The following is an 18,807-nucleotide window of genomic DNA, read 5'->3' on the forward strand; positions in this document are numbered from 1 at the left end:
TTTAATACCTTAAATTATTTTAATAGCTGTAAGCTATTTGGAGCGAATTTTTCTGTAAAACTGCTCTTAAAGATGGGACACACGTAATCGGAGTCACAAATCCTAAGTCTCAGTGGGAGTTCAGAGGTCCCCCATGTTTTTCCCTTCATAAAAGAGGGAGTCGCGTGCGCCGCACTGTCACCCCCTGACCTGCATCCTCGTTATAACTTATTAAGATCCTTCAGCACTTGTTGTGTGATAAAATTGCTACAACAAACTATCTCTGCTCTACTTTATTATTATTTTTTAACAATGTATTGTCGTATTTTAATTGTTTTGTTTCAAACTTAAAAGGATTCAAATTTGAACTCATAGCTTACATTATAAAAGAGAAGAAGACTAGGTTAGACAAATTAATATAAACTTCAAGCCATTACCCTATATTATTCTAAAAACTCTAAATTTAAATTTTCTTCTTGTGATTCACATTAAATTGGTTTGCTTTATAATGTTGATTATATTTTTGAATCCATAATTTTAATTAGTTATAGATATCTAACTCACTTTAGATAGTTATGCATTAAATATTGTTTCATTAATTTAAAAATGAAATTCTGATATTTTTTTTAAACTAATAACTGTTTTATAATATTTAAAATAGAAAAGCTCGAAGTGATTTTTTTAATGAGATTTATTTTAAAATTTAACAGTTATACTTATTTTTAAACTTCACATTTAATTTTGCAGTTTTTGACAATTTTCTAAAATAAGGAAAGAAAAAAAAACGGTAAATTTAATTTAAAAAAAAAAAATGAGAACTGAGAAAATTCGATTGTCTATTTGACTTGTTCCTTCTTGTAAAATATTTGTGTTTAAAGATTATCAAGATATGAAACGACGGACAGGCAAATCTTTCGCTTTTGTTAATAAATTCTATTTTTTCTATCTCTTTGTCTGTTTAGTTAAAAGCTTATAAGGCATAATTTGAAAATAATTGTTCCTTAATATAAAGATCCTTTTTTTATATTAAATAAATTTTTTTGAATTATAGCGGTTTTGGAGTTGGAACTCCCAAGTTTCACCTCTACTATAGCTCTTCTTACTATAGCTCTATATCCTCTACTATAAGTTTCCTATATTATTAGCACGGACTGATTCACAGGACTGAATTCGGTTCATTTGTCCTGGGCCCCTAATATTTTGAGAGAACTCCTCCCTAAAAATTCTAAATTACTTATAAATTTTTTTAAAACTAGTTTGGTCTTATACACGTGTACTTTTTAGTACAAATATCTTATTTCCTACATAATTTTCATCCTTTTCACCAACAACTTTTACTCTATCAGTTAAATTTCAGTATTTTTTTAATAGTTTAGCTCAATTTCATTTTTAATTTCTATACCGAACTAATGAATGAATATTCTCTCAGTGAGGTTTCAGGTTTTCAATCGATGTTGTGTGTTTCAATCGATGTTTGATTGTAATGCCTCTGTATGTTTAATGAACTTTAAAGCAAAACATTATTCAAAGACAACTTACTTAAAATCAATCTCGCCATTCACATATATATATATATACTTATGTTCTCGTTATCTGTATAATAATTTGAGTATTATATCGTACATATTTAGATTAATTAAATGTAGCAAAATTTTTTATGTTTTGCTATTTGTGCATGTTTTTTATTTTATTTACTTAATTTATAATTTATTATTACTGTGAATGTATAGTCTAGTCTCTTTCCAGATGATAATAGCACGTCTTTAGTCTTGATAGATTATAACTAATTGATAAGCAAAATTTCTGAAATCAGTATTTTTTTTCTTCTTTTTTTAAGGAATATTTTAATTGAGACCTTAGGTTAGTTAGCAATAGTTATCTCTTAAGTTTGCATTTTTAAATGGAAAAAAATATTCTGAATAATTATAAAAATATTCTGAGTCTAATACTGAAATTGAAGGAACTGTGTGCTAGGTAAACACAACTACTGTGTTAACAACTTTTAATACTGTTTCAGTTGATTCTGTGTCTTGACACTAATTATCTTTATTTCTTGTATCGAAACAGCATTTTACTATTTTTATTTGTACTTTTTATGATTTTTTTTAATCTCCCACTCTATATAATCAATTTCCCTGATTTCTCAGAGTATCATTAATCTATTTCTTTGAAATATAACTATTCAAATTAATAGTTAAATGTAGTAATTCTAAATTACTCTAAACTCTTTTTTATAGATTTGCATTATTTTAACTCTTCAGAGAATAAAAACTATAAATGTAATTAATGTCTGGCTTAAACTAATGAACTACAAAATTAACAACTTTTAGAATTAATTTCTTGGCTTAATTATTTAATTAATTATGAATTTGTTCAGATAAAATATTGATGCAATCAAAAAAAATTTTTGCCAATGCAGAATCTATAAATAAATTTTAATAGGCGTTATATGCGTAAAAAAATTCTACTATCAAAAATATAATCAAGCAATTATGAATTAAGGAAATCTATAACACTTGCTAAAGAAAAATATTTTTAAGAAAATAAAAACTGTTTTCTTTATTTTTTTTCCCTTTACATCTTTTGCCATTATCACATGCCCCCACCCCCATCACTGGATATTGAAATGTTCTCAACCACGCGTGACGAAATTCCCATAATAAAAAAAATCTTCAACTTTCCATTGCTATTTATATAGAATTTAAAATTAATGCAAAGTATTACGTAATTCCTAATCATAATTAAAATTATTCACTAGTAAATTAATCATAATTCACTAGTAAATTAATCATCGCAAGTAATCATAATTATTCACTGGTAAATTAATGATATGTACTTAAAAGTAATAAAAAATCGCGATTTTTTTCCCCCTTACACTATAATGCGTAGAACTTATTTAAATTCTAAATCGAATCTCACATAAAAATTTTAAGCCATTACTTGTCATTACTTGAATTGAAGCATTTAAGATTTATCAGTTATTCAAATAATGAATTATATATGAAAATTTAGTCTTTTATTTATTTATTTTATGATTATCAATGGATTCTTTTTTTATTTTTTATTAACTGATGATTAGTATTAAGTATTAGTTTTGTCTAATCAACCTTTAAATCAGCAGAATCATGCTTTTTCTCATATAATATGAAAATATAAATTTTAATTTTCTACTCATTTTAAAAATTAACTTCTCATTTAAAAAAATAGTTTTTAAATTTGTAATTTTTAAAATTAAAGATTACATACTTGAATTTAACTTTGTATAATCTGTTTTCAGTAGTATTTCCTATAATATGCCACATTTGAATTAATGTTAAATTTATTTGTATTTTTCCAGTAGTTAGAATGAATCACAAAGTACAATAGGCAATAAATAAGACAAAATGTAAACATTTACCTTCTATATTTTTTGCTGAATATCGTACACATAATCTTACAAAAACGACGCTGTATTATATTATATTCTATAAATTCGTAAAACATTCATAACTGTTCATAACAAAAAAGCTTTTTACTTCCACTTTTAAAATATTTCGGGGAAAAAATTTGTCAGTGATGAGCAGTCGTATTTTTTTTTAAATGTTTGTGCTGTTTTTCTTGTTATAAGTCTGCAATTATCTCCAAAAAACCTTATATGTTTAAAATGATGAAGTATAAACAGCACTTAATCTCCTGTTTTGCAAAACCACTAATTTAAAGCACTGTTTTCCAAACTAACAATAATTGATTCAGAAACACATTTTCAGTTCACACTTAAATTGATTGCACTAAGTTTGATGAAAAATAAAAAAAGAACACTAAAAAGTCACTGGGAAGCGTTTTGAAGACGAACAATGCAATTCACAGTTTATCCAATGCTCGGGGATTTGTGAGAAGCTCCCTCGTCAATCTCCAGCATTGTTTTGCCGCATTTTCCAACGAACTGACTGACTTCCCTTTGAAAAGATCCAATTGTGGCAAAAAGTAATGTGGGCAACGTCGACACTGCAAGCATGATATCAGTTGCAGCAAAATACCATTGAGTCGGTCACCGAGACATGTTTCGTCCCATTCGATTTCACGGGGATGTTTTTCGCACTCGTAAAGGACAAGAGTTTTCATGTGATAACTGGTCACCGGATTGCCAGGAATGTCCAAGTGGCGATCCCTCATTGTTTTCAAAATGCTCAAGCATTTTCCTCTACAACCTCCTTGCAACAATCGATTTTCGGCTTCTCCGAAATTTAGCACCCATGCATCTCCCTCCATGGAAGATTGCTTTCCTTGGAGGGTGACACATTCTTTGGACAGCAGATCGAATCCTTCAGTTTTGACTTCTGCAACCAGATTCGGGTTCGGCCAAGGAATATGCGGGATAGGCCAGTGCGCGGCTGACCTCGGCCAAAGTCCACTACATCGAAATGCCGGAGTGATTTGAACCACAAATCTCTCTCTTATTCTGAGTTTGACTTCAGTGGTGTCAGCTACCATTTTGACTACGTCCCTGTAGCTGCATTTATCACAGGCTTGAGCCACTAGAGTCTGGAACCGGGATCTTATCTTCCTTGCTGATAAGTAACCTGAAGCGGTGATGAACTCCACCCACAAGGACATGGATCTTTTCCTTCCATCGCTGAGTTTCAGTACCGCACAGCCTGGTAGAGATCCATCATCGACAAAATTGAAGACTCCCATCTGATTGAGGTAAAGCACCACCTCGAATTCGGTGGGGGAAATAACGTCGAATCCTTCGTAGCGTCCATTGCAATCATTCAAGGAAGAGATAAATCTAGGTTCCTGAACTTCGACCTCTTTCAGGACATCTTGAACCACCTTGCATACCTCTCGGACGTTTTTTGCAATGTTTGATTTACGATGATGAACCCTTTCACCATAGAATTTATTCAACTGGTATAAGAGCTTAGATTGTGCAGAAAGCATGTCTGGTGGTACCAGCATATTTTATATTATTGTCTGTACACAGAATCAGAAGAGTTTCCAAGAATTAACTGAAAAGATAATCTATTTTATCTCCCCATATTCTATGGGTATTGTTTAGAGCAGACGATTATCCTGAATGAAACCGAGTGTAGATGCTTCTTAGTAAATTTTACGTCTTAGGCGAAAAGGAGGCGTGGTCTATCATCGCGACCACCGTCGGCATGCGCCTTGTGGTAGTTTCCGCCCCTTCTCCATTTAAACGTCCAACCGCACGCCGTCAAACGATTTTCTCCGGGAAACACATTACCTGCGAGCGCGTGTGTTTGCCATTGGTCGATCGACAAGGACAGGGTCCACGACCTTTTTTTTTTTCGGTGGGGGGAGAGGGAGATTGAAGTGGCGAAATTTGAAAGCATGATTCGAAAAAAAAAGGAGAGAATGAGGTTGTCACTCTTATGTTTTCTAATGAGACAAGTGCGAACAGTGAAGCCAAACCCTACTCGTAAAAAGGGGTGGAGTTGTGTGGCGTCTATGGACTCTTAGAATAGACACAGGTGAGTGATGATGGCTACCTTTTCACTCAAATATTTTTTACTACCTTTCACAGCATCGTGTTTGTTTACGAAATTGGCGAAGCATACTTGTTTTTTCGACACACTCTGCGAAAAGCTTGGAAGCAAGTTTCCTGTATTCTATTGTTCCGCTTCCTTTCTTTGTGAACTTAAAATTATCGATTTCCTTTCCAATTTTTTTATAAATTTGTTTTCGAACTTTTTTTTGTTCCCTTTTTTTTCTCTTTTTCCCGTTAAATGTAGTTTTATTTGAAAGACGTGATTAATCGTGTAAAAAAAAGAAAAAGCTATATGAAGCATAGTATTGTTTACTTTTGGGTTGTTTGAGATATGACTGATTTTTTCGCTTACAGATTTAAGTTTTTATAGTTATTGTTTGATCACTGTTGTTACATGATGTTTTTTATGATATTAAATAGTTTGTAGTATCTATTTTTTTTTTTCAAATAGAGTATTATTTGTTTTTAAAAGTAATCGTGTAGAAAATAGTCTTCTCTTCGGTTAATATATTTATCAGCTCGCTTACTGTTTATCTAATTTCATTTACTTGTAAAAGTTCATAATTTTTTGGGTTAAATTTTTTTTAAATGCTGAGTTATTTTAAACTAATAAACTCTCATTCTTTTAGAAACGAAAATTACAATTTAGCTCAGAATAAAATTGATAAATTTAAGGAGAGATTTAGTTAATAAATTTTGTCATGGATGTTTCCTCAAAATTTTGTTTTTCATTTTCATAAATTCGGGTTTATATATTAATAATATTAATTTTTCTTGTATTTTTTATGCATATTTAAATGTAATGAAATATTTTGATTAAGTCAGATATAAAAAAAAATTAAGTGCTAAAAAATTGGAATTTTTCTTTTATTGATTTATTTTTAGTATTTGATTAGTATCTGTTTCATTTTTATCCTTTTCCTTTTTCAACTCCCTGAAATGTAATTAGTTATTAATTTTGGTAACTTATTAACCTAAATTAAAAACTACCTCTCTTTGAAAAAGAAAAATATGCATTATCACATTCATTAATTAAAGTTGTAGTACTTAATTAACAGTACTTTGTAAAAAATAAAAAAGCTCAATCTCCAAAAAATGAGCTTGTTAAATTTTTATTTCGTTTTAAATGAATTAACTGTCGTTTGCCTATTGACATCAATTGCCCTAAGCTCTTTAAAAGTTTTTTTTTTTTGTGAAAGATTTTTGTTGCATGAAAAATTTTCTCATAATTTTGTGTATCAGAAATAAGCATTAAATCCTGTTCGTTCGGCCATTTTTTTTTTCTGTTGATTTGTGAATATTGACAATCCTGTTTTCTTTTCTGTAAAACATCAGGGAATAAAAAGATGTATGATTTTCAAGTAGCTGCTGTTCTTAACTAGATTTATGTTAAGATGCAAATTTCAATGTATATATAACATTTAATATTGTTAACAATTTATACATGTTGTCTGTAGATTTAAAATTTATATCTGTTAGTACTCGGTAACTTAGAGCTCATTCTACTAAAATAAATTTAAAATTTCTATACAAATGAAATAGGCTAATTTAGAATTGAGCAGAAAATGCTAATGAGTAAGAAAATAAACGAGGAATATACTTCGATTGGAAGTAGCTTTCAAAATAGTTTTTAAAATGAAAAATGATGTGTAGAGTCCATTTTTGAGATAAAATATTTTGTAAAAGGCCCATTTTAGGAATAAATATTTTATTTTATTTATTTATTTAAGAGTCCGTAAATGGGCTCAAATCTGTCTTAAAATGACCCCTGATTGTTAATTTATTATTTACTTGATGTTTCGAAATGTTAATAATTATTTACATTCTGTGTTTTTTTCTTTCCCTCAAAATATTTTTGAGTGTTTTTGTTAATGAAGACTTTTTTTTTTTTTTTCAAATTAGTTTTTTTTTCTGAATAAAAATTTAAATATTTCAATAAAAATGAAATAAAAATTTCAAGAAAATGAGAAATTGTTAAAATGACGGTTTAAATATTTTCTGCTTTGAAATTGATTAAACTATTAGTAAATTTGATCGAACTACACAGATTTAATAATCAGAAGGTTTCGTTTATCAAAACTTAATACATTACAATTTCTGGTGTCAAATATGTTGGTTGTAATGGCCTAAACAACTTGTCTTATTTGAAGATTTTAACTCAACGTTTTTTAAATTTATTACAAAAACGAAAAAATTGCATAATTTAATGTGGTTAATTATTATTATTTTTTAAGCTATTAACTATAAAATGTATTAAAATTGAATACAAAGAAAATATTGCATTCACGAAATTTTAATATTCTTTTTTGGTAATCTTTAAGGTATTGTAATCTATATCAATGCTATCCCCCCTCCCCATTTTAAATAAATACCAGAGAAAATGAAAGTTTTTAGTAGAAATAGCACTCCTCGGTATTGTCTAAGTTTAAACAATAATTCCAAGCCCTCTCCCTCATAATTTAAGAACATGCCATGTAAATAAGAATTCATTATTATTTTTCGATAATTTTTTATGAACATTTCTGTGTGGTAAGAGCATTTTAATGTTTAATAAGACTCCTGTTGATTTGAGGAAGCATTTATTCAATCTTTATTTTATATTTATGCAGAAAAATATCCTCTGTCATTATTTGTTTTTATTTTGAAGAACAGAATCCTGATTAAAAGACGCAACTGGAGAATTTGTATAAATCTACGAACACTGTTATATTGCATTAAAGACTTATCGTTCTATTTTAAAATAACATATATTCTAATAACACGAACCTTTTAAAAACAATTTTATGGTATTATTTCCAGGCAAGTGTCATAGTAAACTTGGAATAAAGGGGGGAGGGAGGGAGATAAAACGATAATGAAAATAAAGGAAAACAATTTATTTTAATAATTCAGCAGCAAGGTATGTCCACTATAATGCATGCTATTTGAATCATGTTTCATTTTAGCTTGTTATTTAATGTGAAATTGACAGTTATATTTCTTTCTTAATTAGTTCTAATTTTTTTCAATGATTAATCAGTTTTAACAACCAATAAGTATTGTCAAAATATCATTCGAAAAACGCTCTCGGAAAAAAAAAGAAGCAAAACGTGTTTCTTTTTCTAGCTCGTATTTTGTTTTACGTAATTTCTTTTTCTGTTGTTGTTGCTGCAATAAATGTCAGATATTTTTTAAAAATTATACCGCAGACGGAACCCTACTGTTTTAAACTTGACATTCATTTTCTTCAAAAGTGGTTCGTGAAAGACGATACTGACATTACCTGTAAAGTGGAGGTCGTTATCTCCACCTAGGATCGATTACCTGTGGGGTGCTCTTCCACGGGACCCTCACCATCCACAGCAACTGATAGAGATCGGGTTGACGCCAGAGGAACTAGCGGGGGTGCTGACAAACCGAGTCCCGCTGCCCTCCTCAATTGTTTTCGAGCCTTTTTATACCTTGCTTTATGTAATTTTTTAAACTTAAAGAAAATGGCATTTTCGATGTTATATTTCTTTAATGTTGTCATTTACATGGCTAATAGTGTCTTTTTTTTTTAATAACATAATAATTTAATAGAGAAAACAAGGAAAATTATATCATGAAGATCAATGAAAAGAGGTAAAGAATAATTATTAAAATAAAATATTTAAAAAAAAAATTATTTTATGAAATATAAAAAGACGAATAATTTTATAGTAAAATAAAAAAGCCGGAATGAAAAGATATAATTTCGTCATTAGCTGACACGATTATATCCACGAAATTATCCACATATTTTGTTTGCCAGCTTTTTATATATATTTTTTTAAATAAATTTTTTTATAAATATTTTTTTAAAATATTTTATTTTAATAATTTTTATCTTCTCTTTTCATTAATCTTTATTATATTATTTTCCATGTTTTCTCTATATTTTTAACTTATTTTATGAGCTCTATATACTTGCAGCTTATTCGCAGTAAATAATTTTCTTTTTATCCTTTTGGCCTTTATTGTGCTATATATATATATATATATATTANTATATATATTTATACTGTTTTTATTCCTCTTAAATCTACCGGCTTTGGGAGATAGATGAAACTCAAAATAATGTCTTACAAATTGCAATTAAGTGTAATAACTTTTTTCCTTTTTTTAAATAGAACTTTTTCCTCTTCTTTTCCTATATATTATGTTCTTCCAACAAAAATTAACTTCGGCCAGTGTGACACAACTATTTGAAATAAATAAATCGATAAATAAAAAACTAATACGACCCTAAAAGGGTTAATTCTCATTTGATGTGCTCCCGTTAAAAATTTTGGATCGTATTAAACCATAATATCTTTTAAATTTAATCATCTTAAACTTGTTTACCTCATTCCTTGGTTTAAATTGGATAGAATTCACGGTCTAAGTTGAACCGATTTTTTAGAAATGTTATATATTTTGTTACCTGAATACACGAATCATTCAGATGCTTGAAGTATGAGAAATTTCAATTTTTTTCCCCGTATCTAAACTTATCGAGGCATCATTCGTACTGAATTTATATTCTTGATATTTAATTTAGCCCTAACACAATTGTTGCTTTTCAGAACAGATTATTTGGTGATAACCTTCTTTTGCGGGAGTAGTAGCAGTATAGAATTAATTTCAAAATTCATAATAGTGTAATTTTAGCTTCGTTACAGGTTTATTCAGATTAGCTTGACTATTAGAAAAATGATTGTCAATAGTAGTTATTTAAAAAGCAATTTTTTTGTGTTGAATTTAAAATATTTTAAAAAATGAACTACTAGTCTAATTTTTGAAGCTGAAATCAAGAACATTTTACGATAGGATTCAATAAAAAGCTTGTAATTACAAAATACAAAGATACTGTAAAATTAATCTTTGATATAAATGTAGAAGAAAAAAATTATATACGTTACTTAAGTTATCATGCTTAACCAATTAGCTGTTACCCGCGCTTAAGTACTTTGATTTCAATTTTGACGATCTTCAGTAGATGTCCACTATATTATCTAAGTTTTTCATGCATTGAATTTTAATAATGATTTAAAATTTGTCCGGCAGCCATTAAATCACACAAACCACCATGCGAGTACAGGATATTTCGGAATAGTAGGCAAAAGAAATATTTAAATTACTTCAAGCTCTGTCGTGATATAGTATAGAAAACTGTGTATGTTTACAATTTCTACAGCCATTTTAGAAAGCCATTCTACAGCCATTTTAGAAAGAATCAAAAGTAAATCTAAATAATTACTTCGGAATCAAGTGTTTATTTCTATAAAAGTACAAAATTATTCTAAATAAATGCTGAATAACTAGTTAACTATTGAATACTATTTAAATTTTCTCTTGAAACTACCTTTCAAAATGAATTTAAATAAATACTTAATAAGTTACTAACTGTTAAACATTATTTAAATTATCACTTAAAAGTACTTTGCGAAATGAATTTAAATAAATACTTACTAAGTAACTATTGAACACTATTTAAATAAATGTTTAATAAATTAATAAATATTGAACACTCTGTAGTAAATTATCACTTAAAACTACTTTACAACATGAATCTAAATAAATTCTTGCCGTATAACTGATTGTCTAACATTACTTAAATTATTAGTTACGACAACCTAACAAAATGAATCTGAACCTAGAGTGGTGTACCTAAAAGTGAAGTTAATTAATACTGAACGAACATATCGGATTTATTTATCATAGCTCTGCCTGATTTTTATCAAATAGGGAAAATACCTTGTATTAACTTATTTTATTATCATGAAGTAAGTTTACTTGGTGAATGCACAAAATCGTTGAATAAGTAAACGAAGCAGTTTAAGTATATGCTTATACAAGCGAATCATTGTTCTTCTTTTTAATAATTTCCTTATTCTTAGCTTTTTCAGTGATATCATCAATTCCCAATACTTAATTTCATAGCACTTACTGTGCTTATTCACCATCTATTTAAGAAGAAAAAAATAATAATAATTAAAAAAAAACTTACAGGAAGTTTTACTGTCTTTTTCGTATGTCAAAGCAGAACGTGACTGTCTTTCCTCTTTAATGCATTACTTCATTAATTTCGGCCGGATGGATCTTAAAATTAATTCGAGCATCTTAATTTCAGATAACAAATTAATGCTTCGACGGATAGTGCACCGAAAAGCAGAACAACTGCGGTCACTGAGCCGTAATGGCTCAAGGAATAGAGCGTTCGCCTTCCAAGGAGGTGAATTGGGTTCGAATCCCACCGATGACTGATCGATTCGAATTCCGCCTCCGGCTTATTTCTCCCAATACTTGGTCCAGGAGTTTCCTTGTCTTCTGGATTGGATTCAAAATTACAAAGCTACGTAGTTGAACATTGGTAGCCGTATACCCGAAACATTTGGGTTGGCTGTTCAACGACGGTTATAAAAAAAAAACTGCCGGCACTTGCAAACGAATTTTTCGCCATCGAAAACAAATGATTACATTTAAAAAGAAGTTGTAGTATGATTTAAAAAAATAAAAAATAAAAATCAATGCAAGCGGATTTTCTACCAGTGATATGTAATACCTGTAATATATATAATAATATCTTCTTTAAACCAAGCGTTCAATATATATAATATATATAGACAACATTTGGTATAATTTTATTTCTTGGGAAATATTTTGAGATAATTTTTTTTTTTGTTCTTTTTTTTTTCTTCTTTGCTTGCTTGTATACTTTTAGAAAGCAAAGCGGTTATTTATATGTCATTCTTATTGCATTCATTCTCGTTAGTTGGAGTTTTGAATTACAATGAAAAAGATGTTCGATTCAAGAGAGACAGTTTTATGTCGCTTAACTATCTTATTATTTAAATTGAATGAATTTTGTTTAAAGAAGAAATATTTTATGGCAATATCCTAAAATATGTAAATAAAAGAAAGTTAAAAATTTATAATTTTTTTATCTAATAATTAAAAATAAGTAAAAAAAAAAAAAAAGCTAAGTTTAATTAGATGAATTTTTAAAAAAAATACTCTGCAAAAAATCGTTTGTATTTTAGAACTAAAATTACTCGCACCGCAACTGCCAGTAAGCGCTGTAAAATTTACACCAAAGTAGACTGTTTCAAATATTATAGCAGACTGATGTAAATTTCACGAAGTACTGTAAATATTACAGCAACACTGTTGTGAATATAACAGTACACCTATAACCATCATGCATACGTTGCTGTTTCTGATAGTGCTGCGCACTGTCTGAAACAGCTATATATATATATATATATATATNATCTATATATATATATATATATATATATATATAAAATCTTTTTATGTTATTTCTTCTTAATTTATTATTCATAACTAAACGCTTTCTCACACTTTAATATTCACATCCTGTCTTTTAATATATTTTTGGCTTCAAGTTGTGCAATGCGTTAATTAACATTTTATAGTTTTCCCTTTATTAACTTGTGAAAAACAAACTTTTCCCATGACCTATTTAATTGACTAATTGTTATTACTCAGATTTCCCTTATGCCCTAAAACGAAACATTTTACTGATTTATTTTGCAAAATTTTCCCTAATTTTTATATCGGAGCGCTTTGATTTGTGTGTCACTTGGATGAAATAAATATTTGCGTTAAAAAAAAATATATCAAAATTTATAAATCAGATACTTTTGTTTTAATAAAAATTCAAAATTATTAATTAAATGATTATCAAACACAATTTCTATGGAAAAATGCAATAGATTGCATTAATTTAAAAGAAAATTTAATAATTATGAATAGTTAATGCTGGAAAGAAAATTCACAATTAGTATATTTCAATCAAAACCGTCTTATGAAAGCAAAAATAAATTATATCGCATAATAAATACACTAAAAATATCACTTATCATACTTTTCTTTTTTAAATCATCTAAAAAGGATAAATATTTTTCTTTTTGAGTACTTTTTTCCTCAGACATATCCCTAGCATTCACACTTTTTTCTAAATGGAACGCACAAATCATACGTTTTTCGTTCGTCTTCTTTTTAATAACTCGATTCCACAATATAGTATCTTGCACAGAATTTTTCTACTACTGATTATTTAATGTCCTATTGTTTAATTCGATTTTTCGTTATATTCTCTATTTCAGAGTTAAGCATTTCTCGACAAAACGAGTAAATTGGGGGTCTATTTTAGCATTACAATTTAGTTGAAAATATTTCAGCTACTTGAGAATCGTTAATGCGTGCCGTGCGACATGTAAAAGCACTAAAAATTAAAAGTTACATAGTTTAACTAACGAGACATTGTCATAAAAAATTGCGATGTGATTGCATTTTTCCCCCTGCTTATTTACTTTTATTATATCTTATGGATAGGGATAAATTCCATTTCTAAGAGCAATTGTTTTTTACATTACCCATAAGAGAATGATAAGACTGTTTTGACAAACAAAGGACGTAAAATTGAATATTCTGCTTGTGACCTGGGCGTTGAGGAGGACTTGTTATTCATGACAGGAGTAGGCGATGAGTCTTGGCCCAACTTCGATACGATCTGTCCTAGCTTCAATCCATCGCAACGGCCAGACAGGTGAAGATAAGACTTATTTTGTGCGACAGTTTGGAGACTTGAAATTCGTAGAGATACTTTATTAAAAAAAATAATAAATTAATAGATTGAATGACGGAGATAAACTGCGATATACATTTGGGTTTTAGAATAGGAAATATAGTAATGGCCTTTACAGCAAAATTTGGGTTAAAACTAAAAATTTTAATTTTACTAAACTAATGCTCTAAAGTGTGGAAAATTTCGTATATGTGTTTAGTGTTTTTAAATTTTACTGCAGTTTTTTTTTTCTAAAACTGTTCGAAGGAAATTTTACCTGACGGTTTTAATGGTAACTAATAGTAACATACAATGCATATTTGAAATTACATATTCTTGTAATGTAAGATATTTTATTGTCGTTTGTTTAAAATTTAGAGCTGATTAGCAGCCCTTCTATTCGGTTAAATTGTATTAATAGTAAAACGTGAGAACTGTAAATATATATGAGCATTATATTAATAAAGGGGAGAGGATTAAAATAATATTTATATGTATTTTATCATTTTAATCCGTATCAATTCTCTTTGAGAGTCATTTTCTTGGCATGAAATTTATTTTGATAAACGGTGTTTACTATCATATTGATACAAAGCTTAAAATTAATATTAACTTAAAATTAAACCTAATTAAACTTAAAATTTTCATTTATTTTAGGTTTAATATATGAATTTTTCTTGAATTAAGGCAGAGTTTCCCAAATATTTCCAAGTTGCGAAAGCTTTATGAAACTTAGAATTGTCTCACTGCACCCCTAGCCTGTAATAACTATTTGTTGTTTTTATATTTATAATACTGGGTATTTCGTAAAGATCGCCCTTAATGTGTATTTTCACAATCTGTATATGCCTCAATCTGTGTACAAAAAAGTATACGTCTGGGGAATCGCAAATTAATATTTTAGCGAGGAAAAAAACAAAGAACGCTTTTGAAATCTGACTAATTACAGTAGAGGAATGTAATGAGTTAAATAGTGACTAATGATCCTGTAATTTTGTATCCTCTAATGATCCTGTATATTTGACTTTCTTATGATTCACTATTATTTATTTATTTTTTTTCACTCGTGAAAGACACTTTGGATTTTTAACGAAATTATTATTTTTTTCATTAGCGTATTTTAAAAATGAAGAGTTATCGAAATTAATAAATACGTAATTTCATTTTTTGTTTACATTTTGTTTATATATATAATATAACTAAAACTTCTTTCTCTTTTTTCTCTCCATATTTACAAACAATCAAAGCTGTAGAGTCTGCAGTTGAAAGGTTCGACTTCACTTCGGTATATATAGATAGTATAATTTATATTTAGATGGTTTGTGACATATTAAATGATTTTTTTTTTATAATGATTTTGCCAAATTTCCTAAACAGGATTTTTTAAAATTTTTCTATAAGTCTTTGCATGCCACTGATTAAACTTCATATCACATAGCTGCATTGCCTGTTGGCTACTGGTTGGAAATCCATAGCGCAAAAATATGCATGACAAACCCGTAGATTTTTTTTTCTTTTCCAATCTTTATCAGGAGATACCTATTCTGTTCTATTGTAATATAATTTACGCTATTCGTCCTTTTTTTTTCAAGTTTGTTCTGATTTTTTTTTCTTACTCAATTTGGAAAAAAAGATTTTTTTTTCCCGCTACACATTTTTTACCATCACTTGCACTAGAATCAGAATAACATGGTTATATAAAATTAAATAGTTTTAAAGTGTAAGCTTTATAACCATGGCTATGGAATCGGAATCGTAAAAATTCTGAAAGAGTCTGGAAATTTTGCTCGATTTCAACTAGTTGAAAGTTAGGTCTTGTAGATTAAAAGAAGGAGGGATTTAGTTTTATGAAATTCTTCGAAAAATATTTAAAATTATGTTAGAAAAAATATCACGCGAATGCTTATTATAACAATCATTAAAATTATTGCCTATCACAAAGTTAATAAATGTCATTTGAACATTTTTGATCCTATGTTTAACCAAACTATAGAAAAAAGACATAGAACTTTATAGAATATTTGATTTAATTGAAAAAGCAGCATTAATAATGGGATTATTAGAAAGTTATCTTTCGATTTATAAATTTCAAAATTAAATTTATTTAGCTAAGTGAATGAGTAAATTAACAAAAAATATGCTAAGTGATTAATGTAACATATGTAATACGTTCCTGGTTCATATATGTTCGACATGCTTCTTGTCATGAAACGTTATACATGTGCGAGTGTACGTGTTAGATATTGGTATGTATTTGTTTTCTTATGATAGTTTTGCAGTATTTCTATACTTTCTACAAATATATTTTTGAATATTTATTTCTTCAACTTTTATGTTAGAGGGCCGACCGGCCTGTGTAGGGGGCAGGGAACTTTCCTTGCATCAGAAATGTTCTGGGTTCGAATCCCGGGCAAGGCATGAATGTTCTTTCCTCCTCTGTACTATCTGTCCTTAATGTGGGAGTGACGTTGGCCCACCTAATATGGTGCCCCTGTAAGAGAGGTCAACAAAATTGTCCTGTAGATGCCTGAATTGACGGATAACACAGGCGGGCATTAGGGAAAAAAAAACTTTTATGTAAGAATACGAAATGTAATTTTAAATTAAGTGTCTATTGCTTAAAAATAAAATAAAAAAATATTATTTGAAATCGTAAGGGTTACTTAATATTCATACTTTCTTGCGATTTTGAATTATAATTAAGAATAAATCGAACATTTCAACTACCGACTCCACGGACTCCACTACTTATTCTCTATACCTGGGTTCATATATTAAAATCACTTGGAGTCTTTATTACTAGTACAAACTAAAAGACTTATAAATTTGTACTCAGATTTTAAAAAATTACGATTATTTGTAACAAATTAAGATTACTTATAAATTTGTAACAAATTACGTTCTCAAAATATCAATATTCATCTTTTTTTTATATAAGTGTTTAACAGGTTATTTAAAGCATGTCAATGCTATGCAGAAAGTATTATAATGGGAAAAACCATGTTCAACTAAAATACCGTTACTACAATATCCTTATTTAGGGTAGAGCACGGGGGAGGAATAAGTAAACTTCAGTGAAGGAATTAGGCAAGTTAATTTGTATAAGGCTGGAGGCTCTTTTTAATATTTTGAAATTTATTGAAATGTTGACATTAATCTCTTGCGAGCACACGTGTCTATAATCCTTTCTGATGAGTCTACCGTTCTTTGTGCTAATTTGCATAGAGTATCTTCCGGCCATCTATCGATATTTTACTTTCCATTCATTTGTGAAGTTCTTTCTATCCTAATAATCCTCTCTGATTTCTTTCTATCCTAATAATCCTCTCTGATATTCTATAGAGTGGTTCGTTGTGATAATCAGACGAAATTTTTATAGTATTCAGAAATGCAAACAGACTCGTCGAATATTGCATAATTTCTTTTTCAAATTTATGACAGAATACTTTATTCTCTTCTTTAAAATTTTAATGATGGAAAATTAGCATTGTATCTTATGTTGTGTTATCCAAAAAGTAATATTCCGCTCATCTTACGTTCAACCCCCTTTTTTTCTTCTCTTTTTAAATAAGTAATTATTTTATTCCCTTTCTATGTATACTCAAGTTTTATAAGTTCGTAAAAGTTTCTGTTCGATAAATTTACAATCATATATTTTTTAAAAAATTTTTTTACTGCTGTAACAGTCATTAGTCATAAACAAATTTATTTTTCATACGTGCACTTCTCAATTTTAACACTCTTAATTTTATGTATATTTTATATTTTGGCGAAAAGATGCCTTATGACATTCTTGATTTCTTGTAAACCATATAAAAAACACAAATCTGTAAGATTTGTAAATCTTCAGTTTGTGAATAAATTTTTCGCGACTTATATGTACTGTATGTTATGACTTTTTATTAAAGCAAAGTTATTTATTTTTTTTTTTTTAATAAAATTTTATTTACTTGCTTAACTATTGAATTAGTCTTAATTTTGAGGGATTTCTTTTTAAAAAGGAATGAATGATAAATTAAAAATTTAATATAGCGTCTTTCTTCAGATGGGAAAAGGATTTTTATTTATGAGAAAAATTTCTCTCTCCGAGAAAATGTTCTGCTTTATTTTTGTATTTCAAGTTATTTCACGCTCTATTTGCACGATTCTCTTTACCCTTTTTCTTTGAGTTCCGCCGGTATGCGTTTGACGATGACTGTGGCGGACCTTGTGTCAAAATCTGGTAAGTGTTAAACTGTGACCGTGCCATATCAGAAATGCCTTTGAATGAACCCACCCAGTTTCAAATTTCCGAGAGAGCTTTTACGGAAAATCACCCCTTATTAAACCTTTCTGCTTTATATGCCGCTTCTGGACAAGGAGGGGGGTGTCTTCTTACCTTTAAAAAGAAAACGTTCTTTTTACTATTGGAAGTCAGCCGCCGGAAATAACACGCAAGACGCCAGCTGCTATTACCATAAGTTAAATAAGTAACTGCCCGAGTTTTTGGTTTTTATAAATGCCGGTAGATTTTTCGGAAGACAGGTGTGTGCAACTCTCCTTCTATTTTTGTTCTGAATTCTGCCACAACTAATTAAGCGTGGCATTTAGAAAAAGGCGATGGTGATTCTTTTTAACTCCGGATTCATACTTATTTTAGAAGTTCTTTTTGAGTCTCGTCGTCGTGGAACGCAAGAAGAGTTTGTTTATCCAAAAGACTTAAACAGATAATGAAACATGCACGCAGATGATGAAACTAAACTAAAATGTTTTTATTTATTCATCT

General features: G+C 28.8%; 2 protein-coding genes across 2 annotated transcripts in view; one reads left to right on the plus strand and one right to left on the minus strand.

Annotated features, from left to right (window-relative positions):
- LOC107445612 (A kinase anchor protein rugose) overlaps window positions 1-18,807 on the plus strand; it is a gene marked incomplete in the record, with an annotated part of 233,809 nt that overhangs the window by 181,494 nt on the left and 33,508 nt on the right.
- Window positions 3,366-5,365, minus strand: LOC107445613 (protein mab-21-like 2). The gene has a single exon (XM_016060044.4). It carries the CDS (start codon window positions 4,915-4,917, stop codon window positions 3,820-3,822), a length of 1,098 nt encoding a protein of 365 aa, XP_015915530.1. The 5' UTR covers window positions 4,918-5,365; the 3' UTR covers window positions 3,366-3,819.

The sequence above is a fragment of the Parasteatoda tepidariorum genome, chromosome 4 (assembly GCF_043381705.1).
Source record: "Parasteatoda tepidariorum isolate YZ-2023 chromosome 4, CAS_Ptep_4.0, whole genome shotgun sequence".
Classification (NCBI taxonomy): domain Eukaryota; kingdom Metazoa; phylum Arthropoda; class Arachnida; order Araneae; family Theridiidae; genus Parasteatoda; species Parasteatoda tepidariorum.

Coding starts and splice junctions, on each gene's coding strand:
- LOC107445613 (XM_016060044.4), bottom strand. CDS start 4,917: ATGCTGGTACCACCAGACATGCTTTCTGCACAATCTAAGCTCTTATAC.